Source organism: Anabrus simplex, chromosome 5 (genome assembly GCF_040414725.1).
Source record: "Anabrus simplex isolate iqAnaSimp1 chromosome 5, ASM4041472v1, whole genome shotgun sequence".
NCBI classification, from domain to species: domain Eukaryota; kingdom Metazoa; phylum Arthropoda; class Insecta; order Orthoptera; family Tettigoniidae; genus Anabrus; species Anabrus simplex.
This window is the reverse complement of record NC_090269.1, coordinates 324,691,119-324,709,715: the sequence shown is the minus strand read 5'-3', so window position 1 is coordinate 324,709,715 and position 18,597 is coordinate 324,691,119. Positions and strand designations below refer to the sequence as shown.

General features: G+C 38.3%; 1 protein-coding gene across 2 annotated transcripts in view; it reads left to right on the top strand.

Moving 5' to 3' along the window:
- Positions 1-18,597, top strand: part of LOC136874050 (dymeclin) — a 276,206-nt gene that overhangs the window by 50,549 nt on the left and 207,060 nt on the right. For both annotated transcript variants that reach the window (XM_067147559.2, XM_067147560.2), the window contains exon 4: positions 3,513-3,597. In XM_067147559.2, coding sequence (XP_067003660.1) covers positions 3,513-3,597 — 85 coding nt within the window. The remainder of the gene's footprint in view (positions 1-3,512; positions 3,598-18,597) is intronic.

The following is an 18,597-nucleotide window of genomic DNA, read 5'->3' as shown; positions in this document are numbered from 1 at the left end:
GTCGACACAATTATTCAAGAGATTTAAAAGAATCCGCACAGTCTGGGGACGTTTCCAATAAGTTAAAAGTAAAAAGATGCTCTGAGGGAAGAGAGAGCCCTCTCACACAGATTTATCCATAATCCATAATGTGGACCGAAATCTGGTCCTGCAGGAGGCACCAAGCATGCCAGCAATCCATCACACACCAACTACTAAACTGTAATGGCGGCACATGCCCGCTAGATGGGGAAGAGAGAGCTAACAAGACCGAGAGCTTTCATTGGTTAAGGAGCGGAGCATCGCAGTAAGAACACACCAAGGAAGATAGCAGCACATACTAGGGATGTTTCATGCGTTAAGAATAAAGCACGATATCGAGCGGTAGGGTTGGGGAATATATGAAATAAGACATGAAATGACTAGGTAAAGTGGGGTAAGATGGTTTGAAGAAAAATTAGAATAATAAGGCACAGATTTCTATGGCGATTAGCCAACAACTAAAATGTTAAGGACCAAGCTCGATAGCTGCAGTCGCTTAAGAGCGGCCATTATCCAGTAATCGGGAGATAGTGGGTTCGAGCCCCACTGTCGGCAGCCCTGAAGATAGTTTTCTGTGGTTTCCCATTTTCACACCAGGCAAATGCCGGGGCTGTACCTTAATTAAGGCCACAGCCGCTTCCTTCCACTTCCTAGGCCTTTCCTATCCCATCGTCACCGTAAGACCTATCTGTGTCAATGCGACATAAAGCAAAAAAAAAATTTTTTAAGGGGAGAAGGTAAATGAACACGACACCACGGTGTCACCTTCCAGAAATTGATATCTAGATGGTTGATGGAATAGTATATATATCGAGCTGCCAGTCAGTGAGACAGTCAAGTCAGTTCTCGGTCAGTGTTGGACTCTGAGTCAGGTTGGATTCGAAGGCAAGTGATGGACTGCGAGTGACTGTTGGACTCCGAGGTAGAGTCGGTGAATTCAAGAGAGTGCATGTTATAGTGCGCAAGTCAGTGTTGTTGATATCTGTACTTGTTAGAATCGACTTCAGAGTACTCCGCTGAGTTGCAGTGTAACTTGCTAATATGTATAATTGTGTGTTATGACTTACCGTGTAAATGAAGTAATTTATACAAGGAAGTGAACGTGTTCTTGTGTGATATTTATTTACGTAAAATGAAATCTCATCACAGAACGATAGCATCTTACATATAGTATCTTCAATATGGATCAAAAATGATATTTATCACTTGCGAGGAACTGCATGCCGACCTCCACATGCAGCATGTTTTGTTCACCCTGTATAACATCTGACTCAGGGCCCTGACCTAACTTAGAATATTTAGTGGCTGAAGATACTTGCCTTTTCAAGCGAAACATGTCCCATATTAAACAATATGCAATAGTTATTTCCTAATTATATGGATTGTATTGTATTGAACAGGTGGATATTAATAAACTATTTGTAACTTTTTGATAAGATCACATGGTTCGCAGAGGAGGTATTTACTGCTATTATGTCTTATAACAATTAATTGCTGTAATAACTAATTTAATGATTGATTCTATTCGTCTCATCAGTGTTTTTTTCCTCACCTTTTTAACTCATTAATCTCAAACAATACGGTACTCAGTAATCAAAGTAAAATACTGTTTTTTTTAAAGAATGCCTCATACAAGGTGTTCTATATATTCTATTAATACGATTATGTACAGTCATTCCATTTTTGTAATTATTATTTGCCGTGATGCAATCATGCTGTCAGCCATTTTTCCCCATAATATGAAAGGTCTCAGCATAAAATAACTATAGTCCGTATTGGCAATTTCCTAAGTCCGACAATAACTCTCGATTTCACCATTAGAGATCAACAAACTCAAGGATGTTCTCAAGTTACTACTAAACAACTGTGTGACGAACTGAAAATGAAGACCTACAACCTGTTTTCCAGTCAGTGACCGGGTCAGGGATGGAATGAATGAAGCCCCAATCTTGCGATCAGGATAGGAATTGTGCCGGCTGCTGAAGCCTGTCGCACTCCTCTGGGGCAATGATTAATGACTGACAGATGAAATGAAATTATGGTGGAGAGTGTTCCTGGAATGAGAGATGACAGGGAAAAATGGAGAACCCAGAGGAAAACCTGTCCCGCCTCCGCTTTGTCCAGCACAAATCTCGCATGGAGTGACTGGGATTTGAACTACGGAACCCAGCGGTGGGAGGCCTACGTGCTGCTGTGTGAGCCACAGAGGATACTGTGTGATGAAGTACAACTGCAAAATCGAAGTTTCACAGCACTGCAGAAAATATTATGCTTTTAAAAAATATAGGTTGAACATACAGTAGCAATATAACATTTTAATGGCATTTTAATTTTCATCTAGTGCAACAGCAAGGTTACGTCCAATCCGTCTATCATTAGAACACTTAATAGACAGTGACAGAACTGTGATATGTTTTCTATATTAATTTTTCTATAGACTATTTTAATTAATGTTATTTTATAGTTTTTGAGTTCTATACATGTGTCTAGCCGAGGATGACCCAGACGAGGGTCGAAACTAGTACTAGTTATTTTAATGTATAAAATATAAGATTCTAATTTTACATCTGTAAATCTTTGTGTTTTGATCAGGTGGAATATGTCTCTTTTTAACTTAGTTACTTTATTAATTAAGGAATCATCAATATTATTTCGTATAATGCCAGACGTCAAATGCTCGCGAGATGTTAAAAAAATGACAGTAAGCGGCAACGAGCTGTGCAGTTTCCTCATCCCACTTCTGGATACTACTTCAGCATAAAACATTTGCTAAGTTAAGCAGCATTAGTCTGTCTGTAGATCTACTGCCGTGCGCGTCACTGTTATCAGACAGGCACGCATTCAACATTGTTCCCTCACCACTCATCACCCCTCTCTCATCGCTGTGCTCCCAAGGCTAAGTGCACAGCTAGCTGCCGACATTTGTACCTATTGTCATTCAAGTTTTTAGTTATGTCTACCAGTAGTCTAAGTACAGTATTAGTGGGTCATGGCGTGTTCTTTCCTGAAACCAAATTGTTCATCTGGTTCCAGCTTGAGTTTGTCAATTTTATTTTATTAGCTTCCTGATTAGATTGAAGTTGGGATTAGTGAGGGTTGAGAGGAGAGAAATAGGCCTGGAACTCTGTGGGAATGTCAGGTCAGATTTAGGTTTTGGTGACTACTCCTATTTCTCATGATAAATCCTATTTATATTTTTGATCAGTATTAATTGTAATTCTGTGTAGTAGACATCATAAGCATGTAAATTTTATAATTCTACTATAACTTGATCTGATATTATGCAGCTTTATCTCCCGGTGGGTGTTTTAGTTGTGCATGATTTTTTAACTTCGTGGTCAATGTAACATTTTTATTAATTTTGCAGTAAACATTGTTCAAACTTACTTAAAGAGAAATTGAATTGGCTGTATGAGAGGGTTAATTAATATTTTGGTCTTGTCAATAGTGAGGGTGATTGAGATGAAAATGTACTTTTATTAATTTTATAGGTGTTCACATGGAAAATGATGTTGAGAACAGACTGGAAATGTTTATGGAGTCACTCATCGAGATAGTGGTGGATGTGCCAGTGAAGTGAGTGAATGAACACATACCTCATCTTGTTGGACAAGTTTTACAAAAGGAAAATGAATGTGAGGTAGCAGCTCACGAGCTAAGGTACAAACATTAAAAACTCAAAATGTGATTGCACAGACTGTGCATTAGTGAAGTGAAAGAATCTTGCTTTAACTTTATTGATCTAGTATAAACTGGATTTGTTCCAGTTATTCTCCATCAGGATTATTTTATTTTATTCTTTGAGTGAGTTGCTACTTTACACCTGTTTTCCTTCCATATTGTCATTGTGAACCTAATTCTTGTATTTATGGAAAGAGAATATTAATTTAGGCATATTTTTGGTCACTTAATAGTGGTAAATGAGAGGTGGAGTTTGAAAATAGTGATTTAGCCAGTTCCAATTCCATCACCTGGAAATGATGGGCTTTGATTATGCTAGTTACATGACTGGAAGAATTAGGCCTAAAGGTTTTCTTTTTTTTTGCTACATATAATGAAATATTTCTAGGTTCACACATGTAAATGAGAATGGAAAAAAGAGGTAGCAACTTACTTAACTGTCTCTTGAGAATGTTTCTGTAATGGTGAATTTACTTGATAATAAATTCAGAAAAGAAATTCTATTTTTTGAAATAAAGTCCATCGTTTTCATTAAGTTTCAAGTCTGGCTCTTTGGCTGAATGATTGATGTAATGGCCTTTGGTTCAGAGGGCCCTGTGTTCATGGTGGGACCAACAGTCTTAGCCACATCTGGTTAATTTCTCTTCCTCGGAGGGTTGGACGTTTGTATTCTTCGTAGTACATATCTTCATTTACATACAATACGTTGCACTACCAACCACCACAGAAACACACAATAGTGAATACGTCTGTTAGGACAGACATCTGGCCATCTGCTTGTAGTGCCAACCCCAAGGAATTGGGGAAAAGGCCAGATTCAACTATGAGTTAGACCTCTCATTTGTAGGAAAGACTTCATTCCCTTAATTTCTTCAGGTTAAATGAATTAAATTTTTAACCTTGTGGAAAAGTAGCAGTGTGTCTAAACCATCAAGCATTTAGCATACAGGTAGACTAAAAAATGGGGCCAAACAGTTTCAAATGATCATCATTACTCCAAGTAATCTCATTATTTTCAAGGTAATGGTAAATTCAATATTTTAGCAATTATAGTGCTATATTTTAACCCCTGAGAGTAGCCATAAAAAAATACATTTTTTTCAAATATAATAAATGTAATGTACTAAGAGAGAAACTACAAGAAAGGGATTAACATAGACATTTTATCGAGACAGGCAGACTATTAAATAATACAAGAACCAGATATATCCCTGAAAGATCAAGCAAGTGATAAGCTTGTCTGTTGTGGCATATACTGAGAATTGAAGCAGAATACCTTCAACAATAACTGTTAAACAGCAACTAATTTTAAAAATGTGTATAACACATTTACATGAAAGCTGACAGTAAGGGAAAACAAGAGAAAGCAAACTGTTGGAAACAGCACAGTTAAACACTAACTTCTCATCAGTGATGATCAAGAACAGAAGAGACAAGATTTAAAAAAAGAGAATTTTAAATAAAGATAAACTGTTGAACCAACTCAGCTACAGATAGTAAGTATCATGGTTGAACCAGTGGAATTTTATTGAATTTAGGGACACTAAATTATGGGAAAGATGTTGATCAGTAGGAAGGAATTGGAAGCTTGTATATACAGTCAAAACAGGGACATTTTGTTGAGGAGAGTTTACTTCTTCCATTTATAAAAGATGCGGCAAAAAATATGTTCAAGTTACTAAAAGATATTGAATTAATTTCTCTTTCAAATGTTGCTTACTAACGGATGCAGAATTAACGATATGGCTGGTAATATAGAATCACAATTAATCGAAAGAGTTAACCCTTATGCAGTCAGCCTATATGCAGGGGTTTGCTCGAAGCAGCTCAAACTAATTTTTGTGATTTTGCAACCAAACTACCAAAAAATCAACACTACAGACTTTAACACAAAATAAAACACACTAATATACGAAACTATGAGCATTTAGAAATGGACATACCTTGGATGTATTATTATTATTGTTACGGAGTTTTTCTTTTTTTTCTTTTCAAAAACAAGAAATAACAAGCATGGCAGGTACAAAGTAGCAAGTCAAAAAGGGTAGTTACAATATTTACAGGAATTGGGCTTCGCGCCCTGATTTTACACAGCTTGGGCAATCAGCTCAGTTTTACCCCAAACACGAGTTTTAACAGAGGGGCAGAAAACCCCATTCATACCTAGGAGCCCTTGCTCCAAATTACACAGAAAAGCCTCCACGAGGCATACAACACTTAATTTTCAAAAGAGCCACTCGCTCTCAAAATTTAAGCCTCTCCCAGGCCACACCAAACTCCACCTTCAAGTTGTCCTCACTGGACATAGACACAGGGGTACAATACCCAACCTACTGAGGTCTATTAAATGAAAAGGGGCAATTACATGACCTCTAAAATAACAATTTGAGAGGAGGCAATCTGCACTCCTAATACACTTGTTTTTAAAAACCTAATCTGGCTCTAGGCCACTAATGCAAGGGCTAATCCCATACTACCGAGGTGACTTTAGAAAAGAGCAATTTGTTTTACATTAACGAAGAATAGGTTGAGAAAATAAGTTCACCTCAAGACAATGTGAGTGGGAGCTCGAGAGGGTTAGCACTCTCTATCCCAATATGCAGCTTACAAGAGAATAGAAGAAAGATTGTTACATTTTAGGAAAAGGTTACATGGTGGAACGCTTCGCACCCGCCCCGAGAGTTAAACTGCTGAGCTAGCAAAGAAAGAATTTATTAATTGGCCATTACCTTATTGATGACCGCTGCCGAGGAAAGAGGCGCTTTCCGCCTCCTGCTATGTACTTTATACACTGAAAGATGGAACAGAAGTGGCCCGGAGACCCTAAAATCAGCAGTTTAAATCCTCTCGCGGAAGTTTCTAGGCGTTAGGGGAATGAAAACACCCGCCCACAATTACTTTATTGGCTAGGGTACAGAAACATATCCAAGATGGGGGAAGATACATCGGATTGGTCGGAAATTACTAAAAGAAATTCGGGATTGGATAAATCTAAAACAAGGGGGAAAAGAGGGGTATACAGCCAACTTAAACAATAACAGAAAGAAATTTAGCAAGAAACAAACATTTGAAATAAAAATTTCTCCAACAAAATAGTTCTTTGACTCCGCACTAGGGTGCACTATTGTTGATCTTCAGTAGTGTCCTCTAGAAGAGAAAGTTCACACTTCTTACTTCAAGCGAAACAAAAACACATCACAAATGACACAGTTCAAAAACTCAAAATTTTCCACGTGGTGACATCTTCTGAGAAAGTAGAGAATTAATAGCGTAGATAAAGTTCAGACTTCCTCCAGCAGAGGAGTTTCAACTGGCGCACATTTTAAATTAGCGGAGTGGAGGTGTACCTCCCGGTACAATTATTATTGGTAAACCGGGAAAAAATATTAAACTTCGAAAATATTTTTTGAAAAATAAATAATGGTTTTTATGACAGAAAGATCAGACATTATAGCGTCTTTCTTCTTTACTCTTAAACCTGAAAGAAAGTACATTTAATTCTGAATAATTTGATATCGGTATGTGTCTGCTGCAATTCACTCATGAAGTATGGCACGAAGTTATTCACTGGTACACGTATCTGTCATCAATGTCGGGTTCTTCATGGAATGATGCACGATGAGCAGCTGTGACTGTGCGGGAAGGTTTAGGGGTAAAATCGTCACTTCCCTCATAACGGGAATCACTTTCGACCAAAAAAAATAAAATAAAAGTCACTATTACTGTCTAAGTCATCTGAAAATTCAAGGATATCGGAATAATTCGGCCGTGAACATGGCCCTGCCATTATGAGAAAAAGATGACACAAGCCTGTGTAACAACGGAGTAATGAGAAGATGTATAATTATAGTTTGGGAAGTGCAGCGAACTCACGATATACCATAGAAATGAAACAAATTCTAACCTAAACTGGTAGCAAGATCAAATTGTATTCATAAGCCAACCAAAAACAGATCTACGCAATAACAACTTCGAACAATAACAACATAAACATTCACGGTCAACAGATTTCATTTGTCCAAAATAAAAATATTTCATAGGGCTGGTGGATCTATCTGTAGTGTAAATTGCAAATTCAGTGCTTTAAGTTACTGTTTATTTACAACATATATTTACACTTGGAACTAGTTTCGATGCTGTTTGGCATCATCTTCAGCCAAAATGTGGGAAATAGGCTAGCATGTAGACATTTATATTACAAGGTGATACATTAGTGTGATTAAATGAGAGAACATGAAGACGCGAAGTACAATGTCAGTTTCAAAGTGGTCATGAAGAGTGAGTCAAAATTGTATAAACATGAGATAACATAATCACTTAAACAATAAAACATATAAACATATAAACTGTAACAAAACCATGCCAATCATCTCGGTACTTCCGCATGCCAATCATCTCGTACTTCCGCATGGTTTTGTTACAGTTTATATGTTTATATGTTTTATTGTTTAAGTGATTATGTTATCTCATGTTTATACAATTTTGACTCACTCTTCATGACCACTTTGAAACTGACATTGTATTTCGCGTCTACATGTTCTTTCATTTAATCACACTAATGTAACACCTTGTAATATAAATGTCTACATGCTAGCCTATTTCCCACATTTTGGCTGAAGATGACGCCAAACAGCGTCGAAACTAGTTCCAAGTGTAAATATATGTTGTAAATAAACTATAACATTTATTTGTATTGAAAAGGTGGACCCTTTTAAGTTTCCTATCTTCCATTCTCAGTTCAACACGGACAAAAATGAAATTCTTAGATTTAAATTAAGTTACTGTCACGATCATCTGTTACCATTTAACAGCCACACAAATGACCAAAATCCCTAAATAGGACAGAGCCGATATATCGTCGTCATGAGCGTTCTTGCCATAACCTCTCGCGCTGATAAGTCGGCATGCTGAGTGAAAGAGGGTTAAGAGTCCTTTTACTATGTGTTACAGATAGATTCAGACCTGCCAACAGTTTTGGATTTTCCATAATTTGCACAAACTTTTTCCTAATATTACGGTATTACGTTTAAGAGTAAATTTATTACCGATTTATTTCTTTTTCTTTTCTTTTTAACTTTTCAGATGAGACAAAAATAAAGTCTTAAATGAAGTGCTGGGTGATTTTGTGTTATCACGATTCACAAAGAGCATGCGCACATTCCCATTGTGCCTCGTTCTTCCCATCTGGTTGGTCTTTGTTCTTGCCTTTCGCGGCATCAGAATGTTTATTTAGTTTGATCCTGCATGGTTCTTATTCTGATTATTTTGTGGTTAAGAATTGCTTTTGTACCTATGCTTCCAACAACAAAGCAGCAATTTAAAAAAATACTGTGCTCCTAAACAATCACGATAAATGTACAGAAGAATGACCAATGACCGTGTTTAACATTTTCAACACTACCATATTTCAACATGGACCCTGGCAGTGAACTGGGTCTTTTTTCCTGAATTTTAATACATTACAAAACAGCAAGACATAGTATATACCTGATTTTTGTATCATGTGAAGATTGAAATAATAACATTAAGTTATTTATTAGACCACCTAATCAATACAAAATCGTCTTGGATGATTTACATAAATTTGTTAGCTAATAGTGGTACATGTTTCGCCTTCCCTGAAGGCATCATCAGCCATAGTCTTAACCTTAAATTAAAAATAAGCGTCCAAATAACATGTAGTAATGAATTTTAAAATCTTGAAGAGATTTGAAGTAAAATAACATTAAAAATAACAATGATGGTTTGAAAATACAATGTGATGAGATATAATAGTGGAAGTATTAACAAAATTAACATTAGAAGGCTGCTAAAATAAGTACAATGGATAAAACAACAGATTGTTATACAACAAGTAGTAAGATTGCATAAAAGTAAAGTTGATAGTCTGGCGGTTATAATTAGACGATGGCGAAAAATCGTATATAATCAAAGTAACGAAGAGAGAATAAAAGTCAAAGTTGGTCGAGAGATCCGAAGTTAATCATGATCTTGAAGATAAAAGACGAAAGTCAGATGCATATGGTGAAGTTGTAGAACACGTTGAGGATATGAAGATGGTGAATAGAAGTTGAAGAACAGTTTCAAATAGGATCACTATGGACCATTTCAAAATTTGAAGTGATGTTCAAATGTTGTAAATTGTGAGTTTGTAGATATTCTAGTTGAAAAAGCATATAAAAGTGGAATCTGTAAAAGGAAGCAAGAAACGTAGATTTAATTGTGTGAAAAGATATTTGAAAAATATTGAAGTAGAATCGTGTGCACTTACCATTTGACGGTGACAAAGATAGCTTGTAACATTAGGAGTTAGAAGTATTTGCAACAGTAGACTTCTTGCTACGTGTGTTATAACTGAAGTTTTGTGCTGGAGGGGGATCTGTTTGCGTTGACGTAACTATTGGAGGGGGGCTGCTACTGGTGGGAGGGAAGGAAGAGAGTGTATTACGGACCAAAAATGATATTTATTACATGTCATGTGAAGATGTCAGATAAAGGTTTTTCAAAATTTGGTAACGGTTAAATTGTCAGAGTATGAGATGGGTAGTGTTGATAAAGAGTGGAGTACATATAGAACAACAATAGTTAATTGTGCTATAGAGGTATGTAGTAAAACAAAAGGTAAAGTCAAGGAGAAACAAGTTGGTGGAATGATAGAGTAAAGCATACAATTGAAGAAAGAAACATGGCAAAGAAAAACAAAGATGTTGAGAAACATAATCAGGCTCAGGGAATTGTACCAAAGGACGATGAAAAAATATGAAGAATGGAACAGGAATACAGGAATAAGAAACTGCAGGAAAAAAGAGTAGTGAAAGAAGAAAAGGAGAAGAGCTGGGAACTGTTCATCCAAAGAATTGAGGAATATAGTAAAGAAAATCAGAAAATTTTATATAGGTTAATGAAAAGTAAAACATCAAATAGGAAAGAAAGCCTATAGAAATAGAGGATGGGATCATTATCAGAGACATGGTAGGAATCAGAGAAGAGGTGAAGAGTTATTTTGAAAAATTATTGAATGGGGAGTGTGTTCGAGGACATGTTCGGCTCGCCAGGTGCAAGTCTTTCGATTTGACACCCGTAGGTGACCTGCGCGTCGTGATGAGGATGAAGACGACACATACACCCAGCCCCAGTGCCAGTGAAATTAACCAATGATGGTTAAAATTCCCGACCCTGCCGGGAATCGAACCCGGGACCCCTGTGACCAAAGGCCAGCACGTTAACCATTTAGCCATGGAGCCGGACGGGAGTGTGTTAAGAACAAGTTACCAAAGTCATTAATGAATTAAATAAGGAACAACCTTCAATCACTTGGAAAAAGACAGAAAATGCCATGAAGAAAATAAAAAGTGGAAAGTTAGTGGGAGCAGATGACCTAAGAGCAGACTTGATTAAGGCAGCTGGACCGCGAACCTACTACGTGGGCGTAGCAAGGGGAGAGGTGATACTCCCACGTGCCACGTCCCCGGTGGCGGATAGGGGGGTCCTCACCGGCTTGCTGACGGACTTGAGGGAAATAAAATACCTCTCGTGGACCAAACATACAACCCCCTGTGGGTGGGGGACGCAGACAAAGAATACACCAACGGTATCCCCTGCCTCTCGTAAGAGGCAACTAAAAGGGGTGACCAAGAGATGATAAAATTAGAGCCATGATATTACTTGTAATTAGTACCACCACACGGGGAACACCATGAGTCGCTTATACTTGCACGTAGTACCACTATGTTAGGTACACAATACGTTTGTGATTAGTAGAAATAGAGTGCGTTGGCAGCTTTTACAGTACCTGTGATTCTTATCCCTATATGTGCAACACCATGGGATTAGCGACACCATCGTTCTGCCTTGCCTATGCTTAGTACCCACTCTGTGAGGAACACCGCGGGATAGTGCGGGTCCCTGTGTTTAGTCCCCTTATGTGAGGAACGCCATAGGTTTGCGTTGCCTGTAAGTAGCGCCGCAGTGTGCGAAACACCACAGGTCTGTGTTGTATATGTGTATGTTGGGTATTCAGCCCGAAGGCTGGTTTGATTCAGCTCCGCGAACAGCTGTCATAAATAGCCTAGGCTTCACTGAAGAGGCGTACTAGGGAAATGAGAGTGATGTAGTTTCCCGTTGCTTTCCTCACCGAGCCAGCCGTTGCTCTTACATATCAGTCTGCCAAGTCCACTGAAATGCATGCATCAACCGACCCTATGAGTGATATTTTTACACCATTCATAACAGGGACTGGCTGCATAAGCAATGGTATTACTAGCATCACTCACTCATACCTCAGTCACTTTCATATTGTCAAAGCCAAGGATTGTTACGTGCTCCCTAAATCATGGCTACTATGTTCATCTTACCTTCTGCATACTTCGCCGTCGTGCTGCCCTAAACATTCCTACTGGACAAATTGTACTCTGTCTGCTCACCCGCCTCACCAGCGACTGCGTGCTGTCTCGCCTTCCTCGCCGGCTCTTGATTATGTCACCTGTTTCTCGTATATTGCAGATTACGCTTCGCTCTGCCATATAACTCGCCGTTGCCTTTCCATCGGCGGTCAGGTAGTCATTGTGCATGTAAAGCATTGGGAGCAGGAACTCTTTCGCACGGCTGGCCCGTGGCGATTTTAAACATTCTATTCTACGTTACATCATATCATCTTTGTGCAGGGTGAGCAGACTTGTAATTTATGATCTCTTAATACTTTCGATTTTCTTCACTCCTTAGCCCTTCAGGCCTTAGCATACATATTTTTTTTTGAACTTTGGTCCATTCTGGGCACTTCATGTCACTTGTTAAACAAATTCTTCAGACTTGGTCAGAATCTTGTGTAAAAGGACTTGTGCTTCGGCAAACTCTACCATTGACACGGAACTTTGTGTACGCCCTGTGTGTGCGTGATTTTATTAATACGGAAATAGACACAGCAGCCTGTTTTTTTTTTTACCCGCTCTCACCCTCGCCATTCCCTTTAATCCTGCATTCTTTTCCCCCTCCTTGCATTTTTTTTCTGTTCCGTTGACTTCCTATTTTCACAAATTTTACGTCGTTCTTGATTGTAGTAGTGGCCTATACTCTTTGTTAATTTTCTCTCACATGGTGTATAATTATGGTGCTTTTTCTCTTTTAATGTAAAAATATTGTTGTTAGATCCCTTTGGTATTGTCCATAAGATATGCTATTTCCAGTCATTCCATAATGTGTTTCCCCAGATGTACATATTATTGTCTTGTTAATAGGGTTATAATTAGGTCTACACATAGTCTGATCGTCGTCCTTTTAAATTCTTTTTCTATTGCCAACATAATTTAGAGAATTCTTGTTACAATCTAAAAATCTACTTTCCCTTGTGGAGTTCCATGTAAACTTTCCAATTCTTGCTTACGCACCTAAACGTCGTAATTGCTGTTATTTTTGTTTCATATTTATCAAAGGTGTTCTTGATTGTAAAAAAAAATCTTTCCTTCTGGTGGTCTTGTAATACATCTCGTGATTCAAACCTTGTTGTTTGGGCTGTTTTTGCTATCCCTGCTTCCCCTCCCCTTTTTCTTTTATGCACTTACCACGATATACCTCCTGGGTAAAGGTCCAGAAATTAATCTCTGCGCTATTCTGCTGATACCTTGGAATTTATTTTGATTGCTATACTTGCGAGTACTGTGTATGTGCTGCGAAAGACTTGGCTGGTGTTTTCATTTGTGCGTGACCTTGGGCTCAATGCTTTGGCTTCTAGACATTCACAGACTTATAACTTGGATTTTTTTGCATTTTGTATTATCTCATCTATCTGCAGATATTATCAATTTTCGTGAACGTGTACATTAATAACATAAAATTGATCCTAACAGGATGAGACTGAGACAGGTCAATGAAAGTAACAAATTTGATATAGCCCATACCAGAAGACATAGTGCACTGTAAACACTACATCTTGTCAGCAAAGGCATAGGTCTGTGTTACATGTGCAAATTTCGTTACCTTTGCCGGTCGCCTATGGGCGTCAAATATAAAGACCTGCACCAGGCGAGCCGAACCCGTCCTGGGATATCCCGGCACTAAACAAAGACTTTAATATTACTTATCTAGACTCACAGAGCACGCTGATGCTAAGCGGAATATTGAACACTTTCGCGCATCGCCATGTTGCGGGCGCTTCAGCTTCGAATGCATGGCTAGCACGTGGAAATGTTTACAGACCCTTGCATGTTTTCGATTTTTATCATCCCTGTTAGCGGATCTGGTTTGGTATTATATGTGACGGAGTGATAATATATTGTCAAATATTTTCAAGGAATGTGGGAGCTGATACATTACGTTAGTTAAATTGATCGGCAATATTAGGCCTAAAGTTAGGCATTACTTGTGGAATGGAAAGATATTTACGAGAGTGAATTCGTGTCCAGCTTTCATTTGTACAGACTGCTATCAGAAGGGATCTGGTATTTCTTTTCACATGTGAGTAGACATTGAACTGAAACAAATAAGTGTCATTTACCATAATCGAGAACTAAACAGGTTATAGGGTGGTTGATTCAGAGAACGCATGGACATGGAATTTAGAATATTTAACCTTATTTTTTTGTTTGCCATTTTCCAATTCATCGGGGATAATTGTTTAGAACTAAAAAGCTGTTCTGAAAAAGACTACATATTTTTCATACAAACTGTGTAGCGGCATTACAAATTTGATAAACCAGGGCCTAGAATCCGTAAGATATGATTGATACAACTTGATAAAACCTTCTAATATTCTGGTAAGGATTTGCTTCAAATTATCAATTATCTGAAAAATGATTTATTAGTAGGCCTATCGTATGTCTTAATTTCTCCAATTTTTCCCACATGCTTTATGATAAAATAATACAATTGTTACTACGCTATTTCAGAAAAGTCTGACAATGTAAAGTCTAAACAAAGCTCATTACAATCCTGTCAATCCTAGTTTGGATTAGAGAATGCTAATCAAATTAACTTTTCACTATGATATTAATCTTTTTGTTTGCAAGTGCTTTACTTTCAATTTCATTTTCTTTTCTTTCTGGTGTAAATCATGGTGCTCATATTAGAGAAAAATTAGGATGCACTTTCAATTTTTATGTGCTCAGATAATGTTAATTCAGAATGAGTTTGTAAAAGCAGTAATTTTGAAGAAAATATTATGAGGAGGGTTTTACATCTTAAATGATAACATTCGTACTTAAGCCTAACCGGGCGAGTTGGCCGTTCGGTTAGGACCGCGCAGCTGTGAGCTTGCATCCGGGATATAATGAGTTCGAACCCCACTGTCGGCAGTGCTGAAGATGGTTTCCGTGTTTTCCCATTTTCACATCGGACAAATGCTGGGGCAGTACTTTTAATTAAGACCACGGGCTCTTTCTTCCCATTCCTAGGCCTATCCTATCATCGCCATAAAACCTATCTCTGCCGGTGCGATGTAAAGCAAATTGTAAAAAATAAAACTTGAGCCTAAAGCACGCAGTGAAACTCAAACTAACCCTAGACATTAATTTCATTTTAAGAAATACACAATAGAAGACTAGCACTGGTGTAACGAATGTCAGGTAGCATTTACCTAAATACAAATCACACAAACATGATAAGTTAACTTCTACTCATCCAATTACGTTATTTCATATCCAAACCAAACCAAAACCCATGGCACAACAGGCCCGAAAGGCCATGGCCTACCAAGCAACCGATGCTCAGCTTGAAGGCCTGCAGATTACGAGGTGTCATGTGGTCAGCACGGCGAATCCTCTCGGCCGTTATGTCACTGTCAGATAGCTCCGCAATTGTAATCACGTATGCTGAGTGGACCTCGAACCAGCACTCAGATCCAGGTACAAATCTCTGACCTCGCCGACGATTGAAACCGGAGCCTTCGGGTAAGAAGTAGACATGCTACCCCTACACCGCAGAGCCGGCATTACATATTCAGAGAATGATAAAACATGTATCTGATTGTTTTAGAAAGATTTCTACAGTCGTGTACGTTTTAAACAATCTGTTCAGACAATTGAGTAAAATTTGCTGCAATGACTTATCTGAGAGGAATCATAAGCTATGTACCTTTCCCAAAGCCCCATGACACTACAGCCCTTGAAGGGACTTGGCCTACCAAGCGACCACTGCTCAGCCCGAAGGCCTGCATATTACGACCTGTCGTGTGGTCAGCACGACGAATCCTCTCGCCCGTTATTCTTGGTTTTCTAGACTGGGGAATGTTCCTCTCATAGAGAGATTTTATTTCACAGGTTTCCTTTTTTTGTTGATATTGAACATTATTGTTATCTGTACAGGAGTTTGTAAATATTAAATTTATGTGTTCTCCAGTCTGCTGAGAGACAGGTAATTTTTATCTCACGATATGTAATCATACTTAAGTTGTAGACCGCTTTTTGAACATGTCTTCATATTTTCAATAAAACTAAATTATTGTTTATCCTAGGTTTCTCAAGAGACAGATTGCCACGTGATTCTCGTCCTTTGAGTCTGGCCTTCTTGCCATACGTACAATGTTCAAACCCATCAGTTAGAAACATGACCCTTATATTAAAGTGAGCGACATGATCATTTTCGAGATACCGCTAGTGTATTTTTGCAGTAGTGTATTTTCCAGTCTTCTTATTCAGTCTGTTACAGGTTTCTTTTTTTAGGTGTGCCACCTGTAGGGTATCCAAAGGATTTGTGTAGATTATTCAGTTTTTGTACCAAAGTATATTTTAATATTACCACAGTCTTGATATTATGTACATTTATTGCGTGTGTACACGGTAGCCGGTGTAGGCTGTCATTAATTTTATAAGGCGAATGTTTTAATGTGTGCGAAACGTAAGTTAAAGCATGAATTCCATACGATCTCCGCGTCAAGCTGAGGAGCGCCCGCAATATGGCGGTACGCGCATGGACATGTCTTCCCCAGTCACACGCTCCTGCGCAGCCAGCGGTGTGGGGCCTTCGCACTAAAAGCCATACGATATTTCATTTCATTACCTCTGCCTAATACCATACTATGTGGAATACCGTGAGTCGACGCTACTTTTGATTAGTACTGCAACATGACACACAGCATGGTCCTAGCAATAAGTACCATTATGAGGGGCTGATGACCTGGATTTTGGACCCGTTTCGACTACAAGCATCATCGAGTCAGTATTGTGCTTTAGAAGCTGTCCCTTGGTCAGTAATACTATAGTTTAACGCTAAGTTTCTGGGAATGTGGGGCATTGCGGGTCGGATCCACTGATTGTTTTAACGTCATATCCATCCATTCATTCTTCATCCTTACTTTTTCGAATTCTGGTCAGTGGAGGATTATGGATTTTTAAATTGTCATACCCTTTCGTCTCATTTTGTACCATTAGTAGCCGATGACCTAGATGTTTGGCCCCTTTAAACAACAAGCATCATCATTATCATCATCATCATCATCATCATCATCATCATCAAGGCAGCTGGGATCTCTGGAATACAGTGGCTACACCAAACACTGGGAGTTATGAGAACAAGTTGCCAGATGACTGGAAAAAAAGAAAAGAATTATAATACCATTGATAAATCAGGAAGTAGAAGAAGTTCACCAATTATAGAGGCATTGCCAGTTTTCACATTGCCTTAACATAATGGAGAAGATTATAGAATAGAGACCGAGAAATAATGGAAGATCAATTTGAAGAGGAACAACATGGATTTAGAAGAAATAGAAGAATCACAGACCTAATTTTTTCACTCAGGCAGTTAATGGAAGCATTTTGGGAAAAAAGGAAGGACTTGATAATAGTGTTTTTGGATTTGGAAAAAGTATATGACAGGGTGGAGAGGAAAAAAATGTGGGAATGTTTAGAAAACATAACATCCCAGAAGCACTAATTATGAAAGTTCAGATGTTGTATGATGGTTGTGAAAGTAGTGTGCAAGTAGGAGATCGAAGATCTCATAGGTGTAAAACAAGAAGAGGTGTCCAAGAAGGGAGTTTGCTTTCCCCATTGCTCTTCATTTCATTTGTGGATACTATTATAAAGGAACTCAAAGAAATAGATAAGGAAGATCGTAATGCGTTTGTTTTTGTTGATATGTTGCCATTTGAGGAGAAACTGAGAGAGATGTTCAGAGGAAACTGGATCTATGGAACACCAAGTTTAAAGAATATAAGTTAATTGTGAACAAGAGCAAAACAGTGGTAATGAAACTTAGCAGGACATGTACACGTTGTAACCTCACCCTTGAGGGAGAGAAGATTGAATGTGTGAATACTTTTAAATATATGGGGAGTACAATATCAAATGATGGAAGTGCCAAGAACAAAGTGTTGAACAGTGTGCAAAAATGATCCAAATTCTTCCATCAAGTACGGAATATAGTATGGGACAAGGGAGTTCCTCAGAGGGCTACACAGACCTGTTTAAGACTTATCTCTTTGCCTATCATGACATATAGTCGGGAGAGTTGCATCAATATAAAGGAGAAGTAAGTCAACTGCAAGCTGTTGAAATGAAGTTCCTTAGACCAGCTGTACAGAAAACAAAAGATGTGCAGGTCATCCTGACCATGGAAGAAAGGCTGAAGTGGCTAGGACACATTACGCCGATGCAGGTGACTCGAACACCAAGGAAGTATTTTGAAAACATTCCAGGACGAAGACCAATTTGACGCCGTAGAAGAAGGTGGTTAGATCAGATAAGAGAAGACCTAGAGAAGAGAGGAGAAATATGGGATGCTCTAGAGAGAAAAGAAGCATACCAGGATCGTAATAAATAGAGGCACATCGTTCTTGAACATCCTACCCGGCTCGCTGGAAGGAATTCATGATGATGATGATGTCAGCCATCCAAAATAAAGATGTTAATCAGGAAGTACGTATCTATAGTACTCTTAGACTAGTCTTATGAAAAACATAAAAAA